Raw genomic sequence first — 21,153 nt, 5'->3', positions numbered from 1 at the left:
TCTTTTTCTTTTTGCTTATGTGGTGCTGAGGAATTGAACCCAGGGCCTCATGCATGCAAGGCAAGCACTCTACCACTGAGCCACCTTCCCAGCCCCAATATGCCTTTATTCTATAAAGTTGTTTGCTAATGAAGATTAATTTTAAAATTAGAACTGTAAGTTAAACTATGCATTTGAATTATTTCTACCCTTAGGGGAGGAACACAGGTATAATGTCTCTGAACATTTAAAATACCATTTATTGAAGGGAACTGTAGGAAATGGAAACATATCTTTCCTTGTTGGTGGTGGAGGTGGTGTTTGTTTTTTTTCTTATTGGGGGCGGGTAAACGAGAAGGAGGGTGAACAAATTCAGGTCATTCTGTTTAGACTACACTATGTGGAAAATGACCTATGTAACTTGTGGGCAGGAATAGGAGGGAGGAACTGGGGGAAGTAAAGGAAGAGGTGACATTGTCCATAAAAGGAACTGTACTCATTAACTGTCTTAGAAAGTGATAACCCCTCTGTATAAAACATTAATAGTAACTAAAATCATTAAAAAGGAAAAGGTTATAAAAATTTTTTGCCTGGTTGGGTCTTGAACAATAATCTTCCATTCTCTGCCTCCTTCATAGCTAAGATTAAAGCTATGAGCCACAGTGTCTAGCTTTGTTGGTTTTTTGTTGTTAAAAATAAAAGGCCTTTTCTGTGCTGTATATCTGAATATATGTGTGTGATATATGTCTGTATGTATATGCACATATTTATACAAATATTGCCATTAGAAATCTTAAGAGGGAAATTGGTTAAGGCTATTATTAAAGGAAGTTATGTTTATTAGATCTTTTCTGTGTTCTGTATGTACATACATACATATTGCTATTAGGAATCTTAAAGAAGAAAATTGGTTAAGCCTATTACTGAAGGAAATAATACTTTAGAAATCCTGGAATGAGTCATTAGGCTTTAGGGATTCATCACATTGTTGATTAACTTGGTTTATTAACTTGGTTTAGCAAGTATTTTATAGCAGGGATACCTAACTGTGCAAAAATTACAACTTGAGAAGAGCTTTTTTTGGTAAATGATGATTTAAAAATTATCTGTTAAAACATGGTTTTATCTTTAATGTACAAAGAGGTTTCAATTCAACATGTCAGTTAAAAAAATTTTTTTTTTTTGCTGGTTGTGGGACTTGAACTCAGGACCTGGGCACTGCTTAAGACTAGTGCACTACCATTTGGGGCCATGGTTCCATTTTTAGTTTTCTGGTGGTTAATTGGAGATGAGTTTCACAGACTTTTTTTGTTTTTTAATTGTGAAAATACCATGCAGAAGGGTTACAATTACTTGGGCAAAGTAATGAGTATATTTCTTACCAAGCATTGTTGCCTCCTCCTTTGCTTCCCCTTCCCATCCCTTCCCATTCCCCACCCCCACTCCCCCTGCCAAAGTTGTAAAGTTCGTTTTTCGACATAATGTCTTGTATATCTCATTCTTGTAATGGGTCCGCCTGTATTTAAACAATTTGTTGTTCACAGACTTTCTTTTTTTTTTTTTTTGGGTCCAGTCGTGGGGCCTGAACTCTGGGCCTGGGCACTGTCCCTCAGCTCTTCAGCTCAAGGCTAGCGCTCTACCACTTGAGCCACAGCGCCACTTCCGGCTTTTTTCTTTTTGCTTATGTGGTGCTGAGGAATTGAACCCAGGGCCTCTGGCATGCAAGGCAAGCGCTCTACCACTGAGCCAACTTCCCAGCCCTCACAGACTTTCTTGTCCAGTGAAAGCATCCATCCCAGAAGACTGCATGGACACAGTCATGTAAAATAAAATGAGTTTATTGTCAGCAGGTGCTGACAAGGCCAATTCTCTCATAGGAAAGGAAATATTCTTTGTTTAGGGGCAGTTTTATACAGTCATGGGACTAGGGGTGGGATGTACTCTGGATTAGCAGTGTTGACCCAGCAATCCCACTTTTGGGCATTTACCTGAATGATCACAAACAAGACCATACTAAAGCTACCAGCACAACTATGTTTACCGCAGCATTATTTACCATAGCTAAGATATGGAACCAACCTAGATGCCCCTCAGTGATGAATGTGGTATATATACACAGTATATACACAATGGAATTCTGTGCCTCCTTCAGAAAGAATGATATTGCCCCATTTGTTTTGTTTTGGTTGGTTGTGGGGCTTGAACTCTGGGCCTGGGTGCTATCCCTCAGCTCTTCAGCTCAAGGCGAGTGCTCTACCACTTGAGCCACAATGCCACTTTCAACATTGCCCCATTTGTTAAGGAATGGAAAGACTTGGAAAAAATTATATTAAGTGAAGTAAGCCAGGCACAAAGAAACATAGGTCCCATGGTTTCCCTTATTTGCAATAACTAGTAGATGTCTGAGGCAAGCAGAAAAGGTCAGATAAGTTGATGTTAGGTGAAATGAACCCCAAGATAAGGACTCAAATGGTTTTTCTTTCTTGCTATTGTTTCTAACATATTTATATTTCTTTGTTGCTTTGTTTGTCCCTCCCCCACGGTATAATCCCTGTTTTTACTGTATTTGATGTTGGTATAATTTGGGAAGGGGAAGGGAAAAAACAAATTGTTTAAATAGGGATACAGGTGGACCCATTGCAACAATGAGATGTACAAGACGTTTTGTCGAAAAATGAACTTTACAACTTTGGCGCAGAGGGGGGTGATGCGGGGGCGTGGGTTGGGAAGGGATGGTAAGGGGAAACAAAGGAGGAGGCAATAATGTCTGATAAGAAATGTACTCATTACCTGGCTCATGTAATTGTAACCCCTCTGTATAGTACTTTCACAATTTAAAAAAAAAAAAAGAACATAGCCTGGGTGGGGTTTTCTGATTGCAAGAGTTACAGTTAGGCAGCATTCTGCTGATGCTGCTGGGGGCTAGGATAGTGCAGTTTAGGTGGAAGTGGGCAATTGTGGCAGGCCTGGCCTGATAACCTGATTTCAGGGAAAGGGCAGAGGACCTAGGATGGAGGCTGTCAAGCCACAATGGGGGAGTACATGCTAACACTCAGGCTCAGCCATCCTTAGATCTCAGTTTCTGTTGGTGTGAGCCAACAGTGCCCAGCCAAAGAGTCAGTTTTTAAAAAATATAACTATTGTTATTATAGGGAGTTGTACAGAGGGAGTACAATTTCATGAATCAGGTAATGAATACAATTCTTCTTGGACAATGTCACCCTTCCCTTCCTTACCTCCAATTTACCCCTCCTGTCTTTGCCCACAAGTTGCATAATTCGTTTTTTACATACTGTATATTGAATACTATGACTACATTTGTTCACTCTTTGTCTCACCATTTCTGTGCTCCTCTTTTGCCCCCCTTCTAAAAAGACAAAACCCACCAACAATAACAACAAAACAAATCGTTTCTATTTCCTAGAATTCGTTTTGAAAAATTGTATTTTGGATGTTCAGAGGAGTTACACCTTTGGTTTCTTTGTGTGTAAAAGTTAACATAAAAGTTGTCTTTTTACAATATATATTTTTATTGTAAAAATACTGTACAGAGGGGTTACAGTTACATGAATAAGGTAATGAGTACATTTCCTATTGAGCATTGTTACCTCCTCCTTTGTTTTTCCCCTACCATCCCTTCCCTCTCCGCCTCCCCTATATATATATGTATATATATTCATATATATATATATATACACACACACACACACACATATATATATATATATATGTAAGTTTATCTATTTTGTGATGGGTAAGGGGAGCACAGAAATGGTGGGACAAAGGGTGAACTAATGCAGCAGTGATACTCACTAGACACTGCTGAAAATAAACTATTGTGGAGGGGGGGTTAGGGAAAAAACTGGGGGAAAATGAGGGAAGAGGTCACACTATTAAAAAAGTAGTAAACTCATTACCTGACTTATATAACTGTAACCCCTCTATACATCAAATTTAAAATAGAAAAAAAGTTAAGTCTAACTTCTTTTTTTTTTTTTTTTGATGATGAAGCTGTGAATTCTTTGGAATTGTGAATATTCTTTTGAAATACGGAGCCCAGCTCAATGAACTTCATTTGGCATCCTGCCTGAAGTATGAAAAGTTTTCAGTATTTCGATACTTTATAAAGAAAGGTTGCCCATTGACATCCTGGAACCATATATCTGAATTTATAAGTCATGCAGTTGAAGCACAAACAAAATATAAGGAATGGTTGCCCCATCTCCTGCTTGCTGGATTTGACCCACTAACTCTACTCTGCAGTTCCTGGTAAGAAATCCTACTATTATGGGCCCTACCCTTTTGAGTGTTTATGCTACCTTTAGTTTTCCCTAATGTGTTGAGATCTATGTGTTAGGAGAAGGGTGTGTGCCTATGTGTATTTTGATTGCTTATGTGTGTTTTGATTGCCTATGTGTGTTTAGATGCCAGTGAGCTCTTCTGAGAGACAGCTTCTTCTGCTCTCTTTGCTCTTTCTTTTTCATCGTTCTTCCTCCTCTTTTTGCTATATGCTAGGATGTCCTCAAATTTACTATGTAGCCCAGGTTGCCTTTAAGCCTGCAGTCCTACTTCAGCCTTCAAAGTGCTGGAAATATAGGCATGGTCCCTTACACCTCTCAAAATGCTTGCGACACAAGAAAAAAGTGGTTGTTATCTTTACCAAACTAGATTGAATGCTCCTGTGCTACAGCATTTTGTCTTTTTGCAATTTGTCTCCTTAATAAATGGTTTCTGAAATATCTGAGGATATAACTTGTATAAGTATTTTCTCAAAGAGGTAGCCCTCTACAAGAGATTATACAACTGTTGAATCAGGCCTTTACTTGGGCAGGAAGAAATGACTGTTTCTGCAATCCTCCTTTGCAAAAATCATTACTCTGATCCTGACTTTGGTGGCTTATGTCTATATTCCAAGCTACTCAGTAAGCTGATACCTAGAGAGAATCAAGATTTGAAGAAAGACCAGGCAGCAAAGTCCAGCAAAGTGCTGGACTGGAGGCATGGCCCAGGTGGTAGAGTGCTGAACATGAGCAAGAAAGCTGAATGAGAATTGGAGACACTTAGTTCAAGCTCTGGTATTTTTAGACAAAAATAAATTGCTAGTGTCTGGAGACAGAAAAGTGTAGCAGTAAGAGGACTTCCTGGCCTGATGATCATATAATGAGACAATAGAATAAAAATTTGTATCCAAGTAGAGGAATGTTATTTTACAGAATTTTAATAAAGCATCTCTTATTTGGCTCATGCCTATGATCCTAACTGCTCAAGAGGCTGAGATTTGAGGATCAGGGTTCAAAACCAGCCCAGGCAGGATAGAGTGTATACACACACACACACACACACACACACACGCACACACGTATAATTATCCACCAGAAGGCTGCGCACACACACACATACACACACACATATATAATTATCCACCAGAAGGCTGAAAGTGGAGCTGGGCCTCAAATGGTAGAGGGCTAGACTTGAGCAAAAATGCTCAGGAACAATGCCCAGGCCCTGAGTTCAAGTCCAAGGACTGGCACAAAAACAAACCTACTATTCACTGAAATAAAATTTAGATAATACTAAAATTTTGTGTTTAATATTTTGCCATTAGAGTTTTCCTCTTCAAAAAAGCCTTGTTTGGGGTTTAGGCATAAATACTGTCATTGTGACAGAATGCCCGACATACATAACTTTCAAGTTTATTTTGGTTCATGAATTCAGAGCGTTCAGTACATGTTTGCTTTGTCCCATGCTCATGAGCATTGTGGCGGAGTCTGTGACAGAGAGCTGCTCCAGAGCAGTTAGGAAGCAGAGTAGAGTAGCTCACATCCTGGCAGACAGGAAGCAGAAAAGGAATACAGGAAGAGGCCAAGACAAGACAGGGCTCTCAAGGACTGCCCCCTCGCCCTTGTGTCTTCACTTTCCCCAATTAGGCCCTTCCTCCTGTCTTTACCACTTCCCAGTAATGTCCATTGTATTTTGATTTCATGAGACAGTAATCCATTCCTTAAATTAGAGCATTATAAGCACCATCCAGATATGCCTTACTAATCTCTTAGGAGTTTTTCAGTCTAATCTCAATCTTGACAAGCTTAACTATCACAGTTTACAGTGCCTTAAGCCACTACTATTAAGTTTAGTTTGCATTTATATGACCTTCATCTTCCACAGGTTTCTCTTTGAGTGAAGAATAGGTGTTTCATCAACAGTGTTCTAGTATCTCATTGTGTGTGCTCTGTTACATGAAGTCAGGAATTTTCATTAAACCTAGGCTTTATGCCTAGGACTATCCTGAAGTGATACTATCTCTTTCAGTTACATTATTTATGAGAAAAAAACTGCTTTCTCAGTGGTTTTGGGAGGATAGAAGTAAAAGCAGAGTTGAGTATCTTTGTTTTTCTGATCCTACCTTATTTTCATTTATAGCAGGTAAAGTTTCTAATTGTGTTTATTATGCATAGCTATCTGTCAAATGCTTGGGGTTGCTTTTTACTCTGTAAGTTTCCTATAAATGTTTGCAAAGCTCACTTTTTTGGATAATTGAATAAAAGAAAAAAGTTTACTGACATATTATTGAAGCACCTGTAATTTTTTTAATGAAGTTTTTTATTGTGAAAATATAGTACAGAGGGGTTACAGTTACATGAGCAAGGTAATGAGTATATTTCTTATCCAACATTGTTGCCTCCTCCTCTGTTTTTCCCCTGCCATTCCCTCCCTCCCATGTCCTCAGCTACCCCGCCCCCCCTCACCCCCCTGCCCTGCATGCCTAAATTGTAAAGTTCGTTTTTGGACATAGCGTCTTGTATATCTCATTGTTGTAATGGGTCCACCTGTATCCCTATTTAAACAATTTGTTTTTTTCCCTTCCCCTCCCCAAATTATACCAACATCAAATACAGTGAAAACAGGGGTTATACCGTGGGGGAGGAGCATAGAAAACAAAAAAAAAATCACATGGTACCTTATAAATATATTAGAAGCAATAGCAAGGAAGAAAAAAACACTTGTGTCCCTATCTTGGGATTCATTTCTCTTAACATCATCTTATCTGACCTTTTCTGCTTGTCCCAGACATATACTAGTTATTGCAAATAAGGGAAACCATGGGACCTATGTTTCTTTGGCTTACTTCACTTAATATAATTTTTTCTAAGTCTTTCCATTTCCTAACAAATAGAGCAATGTCATTCTTTCTGATGGAGGCATAGCATTTCATTGTGTATATATACCACATTTTCTTGATCCATTCATCTACTGAGGGGCATCTGGGTTGGTTCCATATCTTAGTTATGGTAAATAATGCTGCAATCAACATAGTCGTGCTGGTAGCTTTAGTATGGTCTTGTTTGTGATCATTTGGGTAAATGCCCAAAAGTGGAATTGCTGGATCATAGGGGAGCTCTATGTGGAGTCTTAAGGAAGCTCCATACTGCTTTCCAAAGTGGTTGAGCAAGTTTACACTCCCACCAACAATGCAGTGGGTTCCCTTCTCTGGCCACATCCCTTCCAGCATCTGTTGTTATTAGAGTTCTTGATTATAGCCATTCTAACTGGGGTAAGGTGGTATCTCAATGTTGGTTTTTTTTTTTTTTTTGCCGGTCGTGGACCTGAACTCTGGGCCTGGGTGCTCTCCCTCAGCTCTTCAGCTCAAGGCGAGCGCTCTACCGCTTGAGCCACAGCGCCACTTCCGGCTTTTTCTGTTTATGTGGTGCTGAGGAATCGAACCCAGGGCCTCAGGCATGCAAGGCAAGCACTCTGCCACTGAGCCACCTTCCCAGCCCATCAATGTTGTTTTGATTTGCATTTCTTTTATGGCTAGAGAGGTTGAACATTTCTTCATGTGTCTATTGGCCATTCTTATTTCCTCTTCAGAGAAGTTTCTCTTTAAGTCTTTTAGCCCACTTATTTATTGGGCAGTTGTTTCTTTGAGGATTTGATGTTGGGGGATTTAATTTTTTGAGTTCCAAGTATATTTTAGATAGCATCTGTAATTTTTAAAAGTTATTTGTTACATTTGTTTTAACAAGCCATGTCCCATGTATACATATCCATACATACTATTGAGATACAAAGCACTTGCTAATGAATATTATATCTAGTTATTAATAAAGTCATTTCAAGATTGGGTCCAAGGTCTTGTTAGGTAGCTGTAGCAGGCCCTCACTACTCTAGGATTCTCTCTTGAACTATGCTATAACTTTAACCTAACATGGGTGGCTGTGGACAGTCCTGATATTCTCTTCTCCTTTACCACATGGTGACTTCTCAGCCACACTTCCTATGTTCCGCTACTGAAACTGTTAACTAACACCATTTGACTTATACTTTAACCTTTACATTTAACCTTTTTTGTTTCTTTAATCAAAATAGAATATTGCCTGACATCTAGTAGGCACTATTTTTCATTCTTATATTGTGTCATGTACTATATTAACCCATTTACCATTACTATTACTTTACAGAGGAGAAAATTGTGGCATAGTGTTAAATGTACTTTCCCAAGCCTACATGGCAAGTTAGCACTAGAACTTAGATTTATTTGAACCCAGGCTGTCTTGTACTATGGCTCATGTCTTTGTTCTCAATTACTATTGCTGTGCTGCTTGTATATCATTTAATTTCAAGTACCTCAATCCCTTGCCAAACCTGGGTGGTCTATACCAAGTTTTCTGATTCTTCCTCCTCCTAAATTAGAGGGGGAAAGCACAGGAAAAAGAATTAAACATTGCATTTTTTCTTTCTTCTTTAGTCATCTAAGTATACTGTTGGTAGGGAGAATGAATTATTTAGCTTTATATTATTTCATTTTATTTTATTTTGTTGGTCGTGGGGCTTGAACTTAGGGCCTAGGCGCCATCCCTGAACTTTGATGGGTTGTGCTTTACCACTTTGAGCCATAGCTCCAGTTCTGGTTTTCTGATTGGAAGTCAGAGTCTCACAGACTTTTCCACCCAGGCTGACTTTGAACTGTGATCCTCAGATCTCAGCCTCCTGAATAACTAGGATTATAGTTGTGAGCCATCAGCACTTAGCTTAGGATTTTGTTCTTTCTTTCTTTTTCTTCTCTTTTCTTTTGCTTTTTGGTGCCAGTACTTGGATTGAAACTAAGGATCTGGACACTGTCTTTTAGCTTTTCCACTCAAGGTTGGTACTTTATTTGTCATAGCTCCACTTCCAGCTTTTTTGGTGGACTTTACTGACCAGTCTAGCTTCAAACTTTGATCCTCAGATCTCAGCCTCCGGCATAGATAGGATAATAGGTGAGAGTCACCAGTGCCTGGTCTTTAGCTTTATTCTTTTAGAAGATATTGTAAAATATACTATCCTTTCATTAATTCAGATTCAGCCTCCCTCCCCAGGTGTGACTGGTGAGAATTTTTTTTTTTTTTTTGTCGGTCATGGGGCTTGAACTCTGGGCCTGGGCGCTGTCCCTCAGCTCTTCAGCTCAAGGCGAGCGCTCTACCACTTGAGCTACAGCGCCACTTCCGGTTTTCTGGTGGTTTATTGGAGATAGGAGTCTCACGGTCTCTCCTGCCCGGGCTGGCTTTGAACCGCGATCCTCAGATCTCAGCCTCCTGAGTAGCTAGGATTACAGGTGTGAGCCACCAGCGCCCGGCTCTGGTGAGAATTTTTATTGTTGTAAGCTGCTGGACTGGTGAGAATTTTTATTGTTGTAAGCTGCTGGGTGTGTTTTGTATTTGTTGGATGTGTTAGGAAAGGGTTAAGAACCAGTAAACTATCTAGTTATTTTGAAGTAAGTTGTAAAATTTTTCAGCACTTTGAATTGAGAATGCCAATTGCATCTATTTTGCTACCAAGTAGTAACTTGGGTCACTTAATATTCATTAAAACATATAAAAAAATAAAACATACAGTGGCAAACTTCATTTTAGAAATGAAAATGCTTAACATGGTCAAATTTTGTTCCCTAAGCTCATATTTGATGGATAAAGTCAGTGTTTATACTGGGTATGATAAATGCTTTGCTTTCTTTGATCATATTTAAATTCAAAGACCTATTATAGGACAAAGTTTTCCCATAAAAATTCCAATATGTTAAAGTGGATTTGGGTTGTTTCTTGTTTATATCACATGTAAGTCTATTGCTTAATCTTTGTCATGTAAATTATAAATGTCTTTCCTAGGTATTGCTTGTCTTAAAACAGTCTTAAAAATATATCTAGTTGAATAATTGCCTGTCACAATATAATCTACAAAGCTGAAATGTTTTTCAACTTTAAATGCAAGATTAAGTCTCCTCCTCCCCTGGAATGTAATGTGAGAATAATAGAAAGGAAATGTCATCTGTGCATTTTGTTGATTAACTGTCACTGGTTTGTGATTGTACAACTGCTTTATACAGTGTAATGGTCAATGTAGTACAATAACAATACATTTTTAGTGGCATTATCAGTGTTGGTAAAGTAAGCTCGCCATTATGTTAACTAAAGCTGTACAAACAGATCCTCCTCTTTTGTGTATTCTGCTAGCTGCATAAAAATGATTTTGTGTTGGGTTAGAGTAAGTCCTGAAGCACATGAAGAAGGAAAATGAGGCCATTTAAAAAAAGAATTAAGGAACCAGAACCAAGTGACCTTCAATATGCTACTCCTGGAGGAACATGAAGGACATGGTTTGCCTTTGAATGTATTTTATCATTTCACTTATTCTTCATATTTTCAGATAAGTTTTGATTTCACTAAGAGCTGCGGAGTAAAATGTTTTCCCAAGGTTTATGGGCTACATTTTAAGTTCTTGCATGTGTTTACATTTCAGAAAATCGAGAATTTGGGGAGTGATCGTCAAACTTTATGATCAGTCATTTCAAGGATACTTTGTCTCTGAATTACCAAAAATGAGTTGTGTTTGAGACAACAACTTTAGAACACTACTTAGCCACCCCTCCCTTCCCCTCCCCTCTTCAGTTGTTGGTTAGTAACATTTCCTCCTACTCCCCAAGAGACCTTGTTTTTATGCTAATGACCAGAGGTCCCAAACATTTTACTTTTCTTGTAACAACATGATGATAGAGTTATCTGACTGAGTTTGAATGTTTAATTTTGTTAGGATTTGGAGTTCTTGTCAAGCTTTGACTGAATTTCATTTGAGAACTGTTCATTTGAAAACTGTTCTTTTTTTTTTTTTTTGTCGGTCGTGGGGCTTGAACTCTGGGCCTGGGCACTGTCCCTCAGCTCTTCGGCTCAAGGCGAGCCCTCTGCCACTTGAGCTACAGCGCCACTTCCAGTTTTCTGGTGGTTTATTGGAGATAGGAGTCTCACAGTCTCTCCTGCCCGGGCTGGCTTTGAACCGCGATCCTCAGATCTCAGCCTCCCGAGTAGCTAGGTTACAGGCGTGAGTGAGCCACCAGCGCCCGGCTTGAAAACTGTTCTGAAAAATATAATACTGATTATTTTCAACCAGTTCTAGCAATACCAAATATTTGTGTAGCATTTTACATTTTAAAAGCATGTTTATTGGTCTGGGGATGTGGTTTAGTGGTAGAGTACTTGCCTAGCATGCATGTAGCCCTGGGTTCAATTCCTTGTACCACATAAAGAGAAAAGGCCAGAAGTGGTGCTGTGGTTAATAAGGTAGAATGCTGGCCTTGAGCAGAAAGAAACTCACTGTCCCTGAGTCCAGGCCCCAGGATTGGAGGGGGAGGGAGGAAGCATGTTTACTATATTATTACGTATTATTTTTAGTAGTCTGCTGAAATAGGCAAGTCAGTTATTCTCACTTTAGAAACCAAGAGCAAAGACTTTTTTAAAAAATTTATTTTTTAAGGTTCTTTATTATTATCATGTTTTTGCTTATATGGTACTGAGGAATCAAACCCAGGGCTTTGTGCGTGTTAGTCAAGTGAATTCTACCACTAAGCCACATTCCCAGCCCCAGACATAGAGAACTTAGATATGCTTGTAAGTAGTAGAAGTAGTGTTAGAAATCAGGACTGTGCTTAAATCAGTATTCTGCCCATTAAGTTAAAATAAATTTAGAAAAGCCTCTGTTGGTAGGGAAATTCACATTTTTTTTTAAATTGTGAAAATACTGTACAGAGGGGTTACAATTACATGGGCAAGATAGTGAGTACATTTCTTATCAAGCATTGTAGCCTCCTCCTTTGTTTCCCCTTCCCATTCCTTCCCATCCCCAGCCCCACCTATCCTCCCCTCCCCACCAGTTGTAAAGTTGGTTTTCGACATAAGGACTTGTACATTGTTGCAATGGGTCCATCTGTATCCCTATTTAAACAATTTGTTTTTCTCCTTTCCCTCCACAAATTATACCGACATGAAGTACAGTGAAAGCAGGGGTTATACTGTGGGGGAGGGACATACAAAGCAACAAAGAAATAATCTTATAAATGTGTTAGAAACAATCACATAAAAGAAAAAAAAACATTTGAATACATATCTTAGGGTTCAATAGGGAAATTCACATTTTTTTTTAAATTGTGAAAATACTGTACAGAGGGGTTACAATTACATGGGCAAGATAATGAGTACATTTCTTATCAAGCATTGTAGCCTCCTCCTTTGTTTCCCCTTCCCATTCCTTCCCATCCCCAGCCCCACCTATCCTCCCCTCCCCACCAGTTGTAAAGTTGGTTTTCGACATAAGGACTTGTACATTGTTGCAATGGGTCCATCTGTATCCCTATTTAAACAATTTGTTTTTCTCCTTTCCCTCCACAAATTATACCGACATGAAGTACAGTGAAAGCAGGGGTTATACTGTGGGGGAGGGACATACAAAGCAACAAAGAAATAATCTTATAAATGTGTTAGAAACAATCACATAAAAGAAAAAAAACATTTGAATACATATCTTAGGGTTCAATAGGGAAATTCACATTATTTTGAAAGAGCAGAGGACAAACTGTAGGGGACCTCTTCTTTCAGTCCTTGAAGGACAAATATGTACTTTTTTGGGGGGGATGTCCTGTTGTGTGGCCTGAACTCTGGGCCTGGGCACTGTCCCTCAGCTCTTCAGCTCAAGGCTAGTGCTCTACCACTTGAGCTACAGCACCACTTCCGGTTTTCTGGTGGTTTTATTGGAGATAGGAGTCTCACGGTCTCTGCTGCCCGGGCTGGCTTTGAACCGCGATCCTCAGATCTCAGCCTCCCGAGTAGCTAGGTTACAGGCGTGAGTGAGCCACCAGCGCCCGGCTTAAAAGGGTTGTTTTTTTTTGTTTGTTTGTTTGGTTGGTTTTTTTAAAACTGTATTTTTTTTTCTTTTCTTTTTTGGTACTGGGGATCGAACCCAGGACGTTGCACTTGCTAGGCAAGCGCTTTGTCACTGAGCTACATCCCAGCCCGCTTCTAACATTTTTAAGGGCTGAATCTACAAAGAGGAGAACAGCTGAACATTCCTGAGAGTTAGGCAGATAGACACTATTTCTCAGGTATATTTAGTTTAGCAGTAATTTGAGTGTTTGGGCTTTGTCTTTTCAGGATTATCAAATTATGTGAATGTATGGGTGACCCAAACTACTTTTGGCAGGGTAGTTCAATTTGGAGGAGATAGCAAGTCTATTCACGACATTGGTGCCTTCTCCAGTGGGCAGGGAAAGCTTTATTCTTCTGGTTTTCTAGTGACTTTCTGTGTCTATGATGCTTGCTTTTAGTTCCACGAATGTTTCTGGAGCCCGTTTTTAAGTTGTTGTAAGAATAGGTTTATGGTAATTTGTTTCTAGCATTAAACACAGTTATATATTTTTTGTCTGATGGTATGTTAACATGTTATTATTGTAGGATTGACTCAGTCACCGATGACACCCTTATCTTCACTTTGGAATTTACTAATTGGAAGAGACTTCCTCCAACTATTGAGAAGATCCTATCTGATCGGATCTCAAACTCTTCTTTGGTGCTACAGCAACATGTTGGTAAGAAAGAACTTTTAAACACTTGTCCCTCTTCTGTTTCTCTATGCTATAATTTTAAGCAAAAGATTTGTTGGAGAATACATAGTAAATTAGGCCTAATTTGGATTTATTACATGGGAAATATTTGGTGGGTAGTAATTTTCTATACTAAAAATAATACTTGATCTTGTAAATTTAGCTCAGAGATCATATAAGAGATCTCATACAGAAAACAGTTGTTTATTGTTTCTTTTAATGATATACTTTAATGAACATTATATAAATAAAAGTGGACCCTAAAAATCTGCTTGGGAAATATTTAGTTTGTGATTAGAAGAATGTCAAACTTAATTATACTTTCTGGAATGAGTGAATTTATATTTTCTCTATAATGTTTAATCCTCTACTTATACCTGTTAGTGATTATATGACAGTCTGTTGGTTAAACTATGAAGGTGGATGAACATTCTGTGAACTGATTTTTGTGTGTGTGTTTGTGCTGGAATTGGGGCTTGACATCTGGGCCAGGTGCTGTCCCTGAGCTCTTTTGCATGAGACTAGTGCTCTACCACTTGAGCCACAGCTCCACTTCCAGCTCTTTTGGTAGTTAATCAGAGATGAGTCTCACAGGCTTTTCTAGCCAGGGCTGGCTTTGAACAATGACGATCAGATCACTTAGGTGTGAGCTTCCGGTGACCAGCCTGATTGATATTTTAAAGGACTATTTATTCTAAATTTACCTTCACTTGTTAAAACACTTTTAAACTGTTAAGAAAAATTAAAGAACATATAGGGGAAGATACTGCATAAGAAAAACTAGTTTAACTAAACATAACATATGCAAAGCATTCTTGTTCACTTACCACTAACTCTGAAGTTTTATTTTACTTTGACTACATTTTGTCAACCAGATTGTCTTAAGTTAGGAAAATTACTTTTTCACTGCTGTTTTAACTCTTCGTGAAGCATTTTGAATAGAGTTTTAGCAAGTGAATTTTGAAGAAATGTGTCTGCTAACTTCTTGGAAAATTACATTTAAAAAATGTTTCTCAATCCTAAACAGATATTTAGGAAAATATGTCTTGAATTGAGGGGTAGTCCCACAGTTACTGGTTTCTCATTGAAGAAAAAAAGTATTCAGTTTAGAGTCTCTGAGCCTTTTTTTAAATTGTATAGTTGGGTAATTCACTTACATGTAATTCTTAATTCTGAGAATTGCGCCTGCTTTTTACCATTTATGTATCTGCAGCCAAAGAGAACAGATAATATTCACAACAGATAGGATATGGGACAGTGAGTTTGGGAACAAAGGCTCAAAGATGGTATGAATGCCAAATGGGAAAATTATTGCAGCATATCAATTAGTAAAGATATGCAAGCATTTACTCTGAAGACCTTAACATATGTCAGGTTTGTCCAGATGAAGGTAAAAACTGTACATGAGTGTATTACCCTGCAGTAGACTAAATCCATCAAGGGCTTCTTGTTTAATTAGGCACTAGGTAGAACTTGTGTAGGGTAATCATCATCATCTCTTAAGAGGATTTTAAGTTGGCTGAAGATTTACAAAAGCCTTTCTCAGAGGTATTAATGTAGCTAACGCTTTTCTGATGTATTTCTCAAGCCAAGTCCTCTTTTCTTGGTTCTACTTGCGTATCTACAACTACCATTTGGACATCTCCACTTGGTATTTAACATTATGGCATATCCAAATTGAATGTGTCATTTTTCCTAGAAATCCTTCTGTTCTTTCTGTTTCTAATAAGATGGTTTGGGACTGTTATTTATCAAGAGAGTGGGTTAAACCTGGCAGCTGTTTATTATTTATTTCAGTTATAAAAGTAGTGTTCGAGGAGGTGGATATTGGGGTTGTTTTTTGTCTCTAAGGACATTTGGCAATGACTGCGAACAGATTTTGATTGTCATAACTCATGGGATGCTATCGCCACTTAGGGGGTTGAGACCAGGGATATAGTTAGACATCCTACAGTGCACAGAAGAGTTTCTCATGACAAAGAGTAACCCAGCAGTAAATGTCAAGTGCTGAAGCTGAGAAATCATGGTCCATGGTGACATTTCTGTTACCCAGAAGAGGCCTCTGCCCAAATCTCCAAGGCTGAGACTGTTCCTTGAGACACGTTCTCTATGTATCACAGGGTATCCTTGACTCTTACCCTCCTGCCTCAGCCTCCTGAGGGCTAGGATTACCAGTGTGTAACATGATTCCTGGCTCAGAAAAATGCTTTTTAATTTTATTAAAAACTACTTAGGAAAAGCTTTCATCCTTTCTACTACTTAAATTGGTTTCATAGGGAATGCTTTTCTGCAGATAGTAGGAGCAAGGATAATGCTGAAATTTTAGTAAATCTGGGAAGAAGCAGTCTCTTGCTGAGTTTCAAATTGAGTTGAGATCTTTTTCAGGGCTCTCACTTTATCCTTTTTCTCCTTAGTTTTCATGACACTCATTTCTGCATGTTGGTCATCTGGATTCCCGTCTTTCCCTAGGTTTTGAGCTGCACAATCTCTCGAACACAAAGCTTTCTTTTAGTTGAGTATTTTTTTCCGGGGGGTGGAGGAGGCAGTAAAGGAACACTGAACCACACTTGCCTTTTTACTTTCTGAAATAACTTAATCACGATATTAACAATTACTTCTTGTCAAGGTATTAACATTTTTTGAAAGAGGTATATTGTATGCACATATGAAAACATGACAATGAAACTCATTACTTTATAAACATATACTAATGAAAAATAAGCTAATATGTAGCTCAGTGTTAAGAATGCATGCTTAGCATGTGCAAGGACCTGGGTTAGATTTCTCTAGAATTATAAGAAAAAATGCAAATTTTTAAAAGAAGACCTCTTGCACCTTGGCCACAGTAAGTCCTAGATAATGGTCAGTTTCCTAGCCCCATTAGTTTGCCAGCAGTATCTATCCCTAGGAAGTGATTTACTGTATCTTTTAAAGCCCTTGCTAAGCCTGCTGATGCCTTGTAATTGGTCAAAAATTTCTTCTTGTCACCTTTTCTGCCCTTGGGAAGTAGTAACTTGCTGTGATAAGTTTGTGAAAAAAAATGACCATCTACCTTTTCTGCTTATCTTTTACACTGAGTCAGATTGGCCTTTAAAAAGTTTTTTGCAGCTGATCATGGTGGCACATGCTTGTGATCTTAGCTACTGTAGAGACAGAGGCAGTTTGAGAAAGTGAGACCTATCTTAACAAAATGGCCCCTGTGTATGACACCATCTACTCAGAAGGCAGAAATGGAAGGGTCATAGTTTGTGGTGAGCTCAGGGAAAAAGTGAGACCCCATTTTCACAAATAAGTGCAGTGTGTTGGCACGTGCCATGATTTCAGCTACATAGAAGGACAGATATGAGGATCACAGTATAGAATGGCCCAGGCAAAATTGTGAGACTCTATCTGAAAAAATTAACTGAATCGAAACAGTTATAAGGACATGACTTAGGTAGTAGAGTACTTGCCTAGTCAGCATGAGGCCCCAAGTTCAAACCCCAGTACTGACTCTACACCCTGCCCACCCAACCCTCCCCCCGCAAAAAAAAGAAAAAAAAAAACCAAACAACAAAGAAAGGTTTGGAGGATTTACTGAAATGGCAGAACATACTTACCTAATAATCATGATGCCAGTAAATCTCCAGTACTTAAAAAAACAAAAGCTTTCTGTTTCAGAAAGTAATTTATACTGTGTGAAATTTTAGTTTAAGTAATGACCTTTTTGCATGCATATTTTATGCATACTTCTTAGAAGCATCAATCCAACAATGTAACAGTAGACTTAGAAAATTCAGCTGGCTACCAATTCAGGAAGCTAAGTTAGGAGGGTCACCTGAGCCCAAAAGTTCAAGAGCAGCCTGAGAAATACAGTGCATGTTAAAACCTTCTGCCAATTTCTGGTCACTGACCAGGATCAAATCTAAGAAATACTAAAAGTACTTAGCTTTAGTTTATCCTGAATCTTTAATGGTCAGATATATACTGTTCTGCCCACATGCAATGAATGGGCTGAATTCTATAAAGAATCCTAAAAGCACACCAAGATACTCTTTGGATCTTTTATTCCAGTGTATTTCTGCTTTATTCTAACAAAGATTCGCAAAATTTATGTATACAAATATATAACAAAACAGTAAAACAGAAGTTAAAAGCGGCAGCATGGTAGAGATAGATATAAATGGAATCAGAAAAAGGTAGCCATGGTAACTTGATACTTGTCCATGGTGCTGTTGCAGCTTCCTAGGCAATGTCTTGGTAGTCATGGTTTCTTGGGACTTTGTCTTACTATTCTTTTAGTATGTTTATTTGCTGTTATGCAGTCAAAGCAGAATTTAATCAAAGTAGTTCCTAATGAATCAGCACAGGTAGCTTTGGCACTCAGGTCTCTGTTCCTATAACTTTCCCAAGGGCTAGACTTGAGAATACTTGGAGAATGACCTGTTCAACCTTTGAGCAGTTCGCTATAAATATTGTTTCTCTCCACCCAATTTGAAATAGTACTAGATAGTACAGAATTTTAAGTTATATTCATATCATACAACTGAAGTGTCAGAGTGCAGCTGTTTGGGGTTGCACATTAATTGGAGACTGATCATTAAGAGAAGAAATAGGTGATCTTAAAAGTATATGCAAAAGAAAAGTGGAAAATAAAGGTTGATTCATGATAAGGTAAATTTTCTGTTGTAAAACCCAAGGAATGTTATAAGGCTTCCTTCCAATCTGGTAGGCTGACCACAGTTTGGATTTCTTCTTCTTAGAACAAAGAACTTTGGTTTTTAGCCTTGATTGTCATGTGGGATAATTGGTGAAAACATAAAGCCCTGGTGTGAGTACTCTGTGCTCTTACTTCCTTTGCTGAGGAAATCTGAAAGCCGTATTTGGAATGGCAGTGATGTAAGATAGACCTAACCCAGAACACTCAGCTGTCATTTTAGGATAATCACTTGGCCTGTAGAGTATTTTGCATGTTGAGCCAGGAATAAATCTTTGTTCTATTATAATACTTTTTTGTTTTATTTTTCATTTTTATTATTATTATTATTTTTTGGATCCAGTTGTGGGGCCTGAATTCTGGGCCTGGGCGCTGGCCCTCAGCTCTTCAGCTCAAGGCTAGCGCTCTACCACTTGAGCCACAGCACCACTTCGGGCTTTTTTCTTTTTGCTTATGTGGTGCTAAGGAATCGAACCCAGGGCCTCATGCATGCAAGGCAAGCACTCTACCACTGAGCCACCTTCCCAGCCCCTTGTTTTACTTTTTAAAAAGTATTTTTGTTTAGGAGTTGTTAGCGTAATCTGGCCTATAACCAAACTAATCCATAACCAGATACTATTCCAAATCATTGTCCAAGGAAAGGTCATAAACAGCTATAAGCAATGGAGTAGCTTGGCAACAAATATTCATAAATATTCTATGGTGTGTGTGATAGGTATAGTAGCTCAACCAAAGTCCCTTCACCCTTTTAAACTTTGATCTACTAAGTGTTAATTTTAGTTTCTAAATAACATGTCCAATACATTAAATGGTGTCTAAGTTCAATGGGGAGTGTGTCAATAGAGGAACTTCTTGAAAACAGGATTGTATGTGGGGCCTACCCTTGAGGGCCATTCCCATAGCACGAATAAAGCTTAAATACCAATAGGACTAAGCCCTTTATGCACAGTGTTTTTTAATTCTAAAGCATTTCCTCTAGATGCTATTCATCTAGATGAGGCATTCTTACTAAGAATCCAATCATTGAGTGCTTTTCATCTTCAGAAAACGGACACATGATCTTCCATTTGTCATGTGGGAAATTTTCAATCTTTTTTTTTGGGGGGGGGTCCAGTTGTGGGGCCTGAACTCTGGGCGCTGTCCCTCAGCTCTTCAGCTCAAGGCAAGTACTCTACCATTTGAGCCACGTACCACTTCCGGCTTTTTTTTTTTTCCGGCTTACGTGGTGCTGAGGAATCTAACCCAGGGCCTCATGCATGCAAGGCAAGCGCTCTACCACTGAGCCACCTTCCCAGCCCGAAATTGCTTAGGGTGTGTGCGTGTGTGTGTGTGTGTGTGTGTGTGTGTGTGTGTGTTGGAAATTGCTTAGGGTGTGTGTGTGTGTGTGTGTGTGTGTGTGTTGGAAATTGCTTAGGGTGTGTGTGTATGTGTGTGTGTGTGTTGGTACCAGGGCTTGAACTCAAGGCTAATACCCTTGAAAGGCTTTTTTATTCATGGCTGGTGCTCTACCATTGAACCACATCCCCAGTTCAGCTTTTTTGCTGGTGTCCAGGATAGCTTCTAACCACAATTTTCAGATCTCAGCCTCCTTAGGTAATTATGATTACAGGTATGAAACAGTGGTGCCCAGCATTTTTATTTTCCTCCAATTTTCTTTAAATGAGAACTGTATAGTTAACTTAAAACTTTAATAAGTGTGTGTGCGCACTTAGAGTTTTAGCTTTTAGCAGGTTCTTAACAATCCAGGCTTTTTGTTTCTGTTTTTGCTGGGAAATTTTTAGTAAACTAGGCATTAATTGGTCACATCAACATTTTTGCTTTTAAAATGGTTTAAAGTTATTAGCAATCTGTTGGTAAGCTAAAAGAAGAGAGATTGTTACCTTAGAGCTATTAAAGCAGAGGATGTTTTGCATGTTTTAAGTAACAGGTCACCAAGGTTGTTGTACTTTTTAAAAATCTATCTTCAGAATTGGTATGTTTGCAGACAGACTCCCTGGGACAGCTGTGTCCTAATTAAAACCCAAAGAATTATTTCCTGAATCTCAAATACCCATTTTAAGTGTGGTGGAGGCAAAAAATAGTTACCTATAGTAGAGGTTATAGTGTTCTCACTGAGAATTCAAATGAATAAAAAGTTACCTAGATTTATACTACCATAAAGACTTTCAAGTCTGTAAAGTACTTCATTTATAAATTTTAAAAATTAGAGTTAATGCAACCATTTAACAGATATTCCCCATAGGTGATCAGTTCATTCATTCATTACTGCTTAGATGGGATTCTAGTAAACTACTAGTGTTTTTATTCTGAGTTTCCCAAAACATGAATCATATAAACTATATGTGAACTATATAAAATAAAAAAATTAAAAATCATAAAATTGTGATTGTTTATCAATTCTCCATTAAACAAAAATTATAAAGGGCAGGCTAAATTTTAAGTTAACTTTTAAATTTATCTTATAACACACACACACACACACACACACACACACGTGCACGTACACCAAGAAACTAATTTAAGTCTAGCTTTTCCTTCCTTCCTTCCTTCCTTCCTTCCTTCCTTCCTTCCTTCCTTC

At 38.4% G+C, this 21,153-nt stretch overlaps 1 protein-coding gene across 1 annotated transcript in view; it reads left to right on the top strand.

Moving 5' to 3' along the window:
- LOC105986891 (ankyrin repeat and SOCS box protein 3) overlaps positions 1–21,153 on the top strand; it is a 125,894-nt gene that overhangs the window by 80,574 nt on the left and 24,167 nt on the right. Inside the window, exons 8-9 of the mRNA XM_013018018.1 lie at positions 3,991–4,248; positions 13,731–13,864. Of these exons, the coding sequence (XP_012873472.1) occupies positions 3,991–4,248; positions 13,731–13,864 (392 nt within the window). The remainder of the gene's footprint in view (positions 1–3,990; positions 4,249–13,730; positions 13,865–21,153) is intronic.

The sequence above is a fragment of the Dipodomys ordii genome, unplaced genomic scaffold (genome assembly GCF_000151885.1).
Source record: "Dipodomys ordii isolate 6190 unplaced genomic scaffold, Dord_2.0 Scaffold37, whole genome shotgun sequence".
Taxonomy (NCBI): domain Eukaryota; kingdom Metazoa; phylum Chordata; class Mammalia; order Rodentia; family Heteromyidae; genus Dipodomys; species Dipodomys ordii.
Note: the sequence above shows the minus strand (reverse complement) of the source record. Positions and strands in the feature narration are given on the sequence as shown.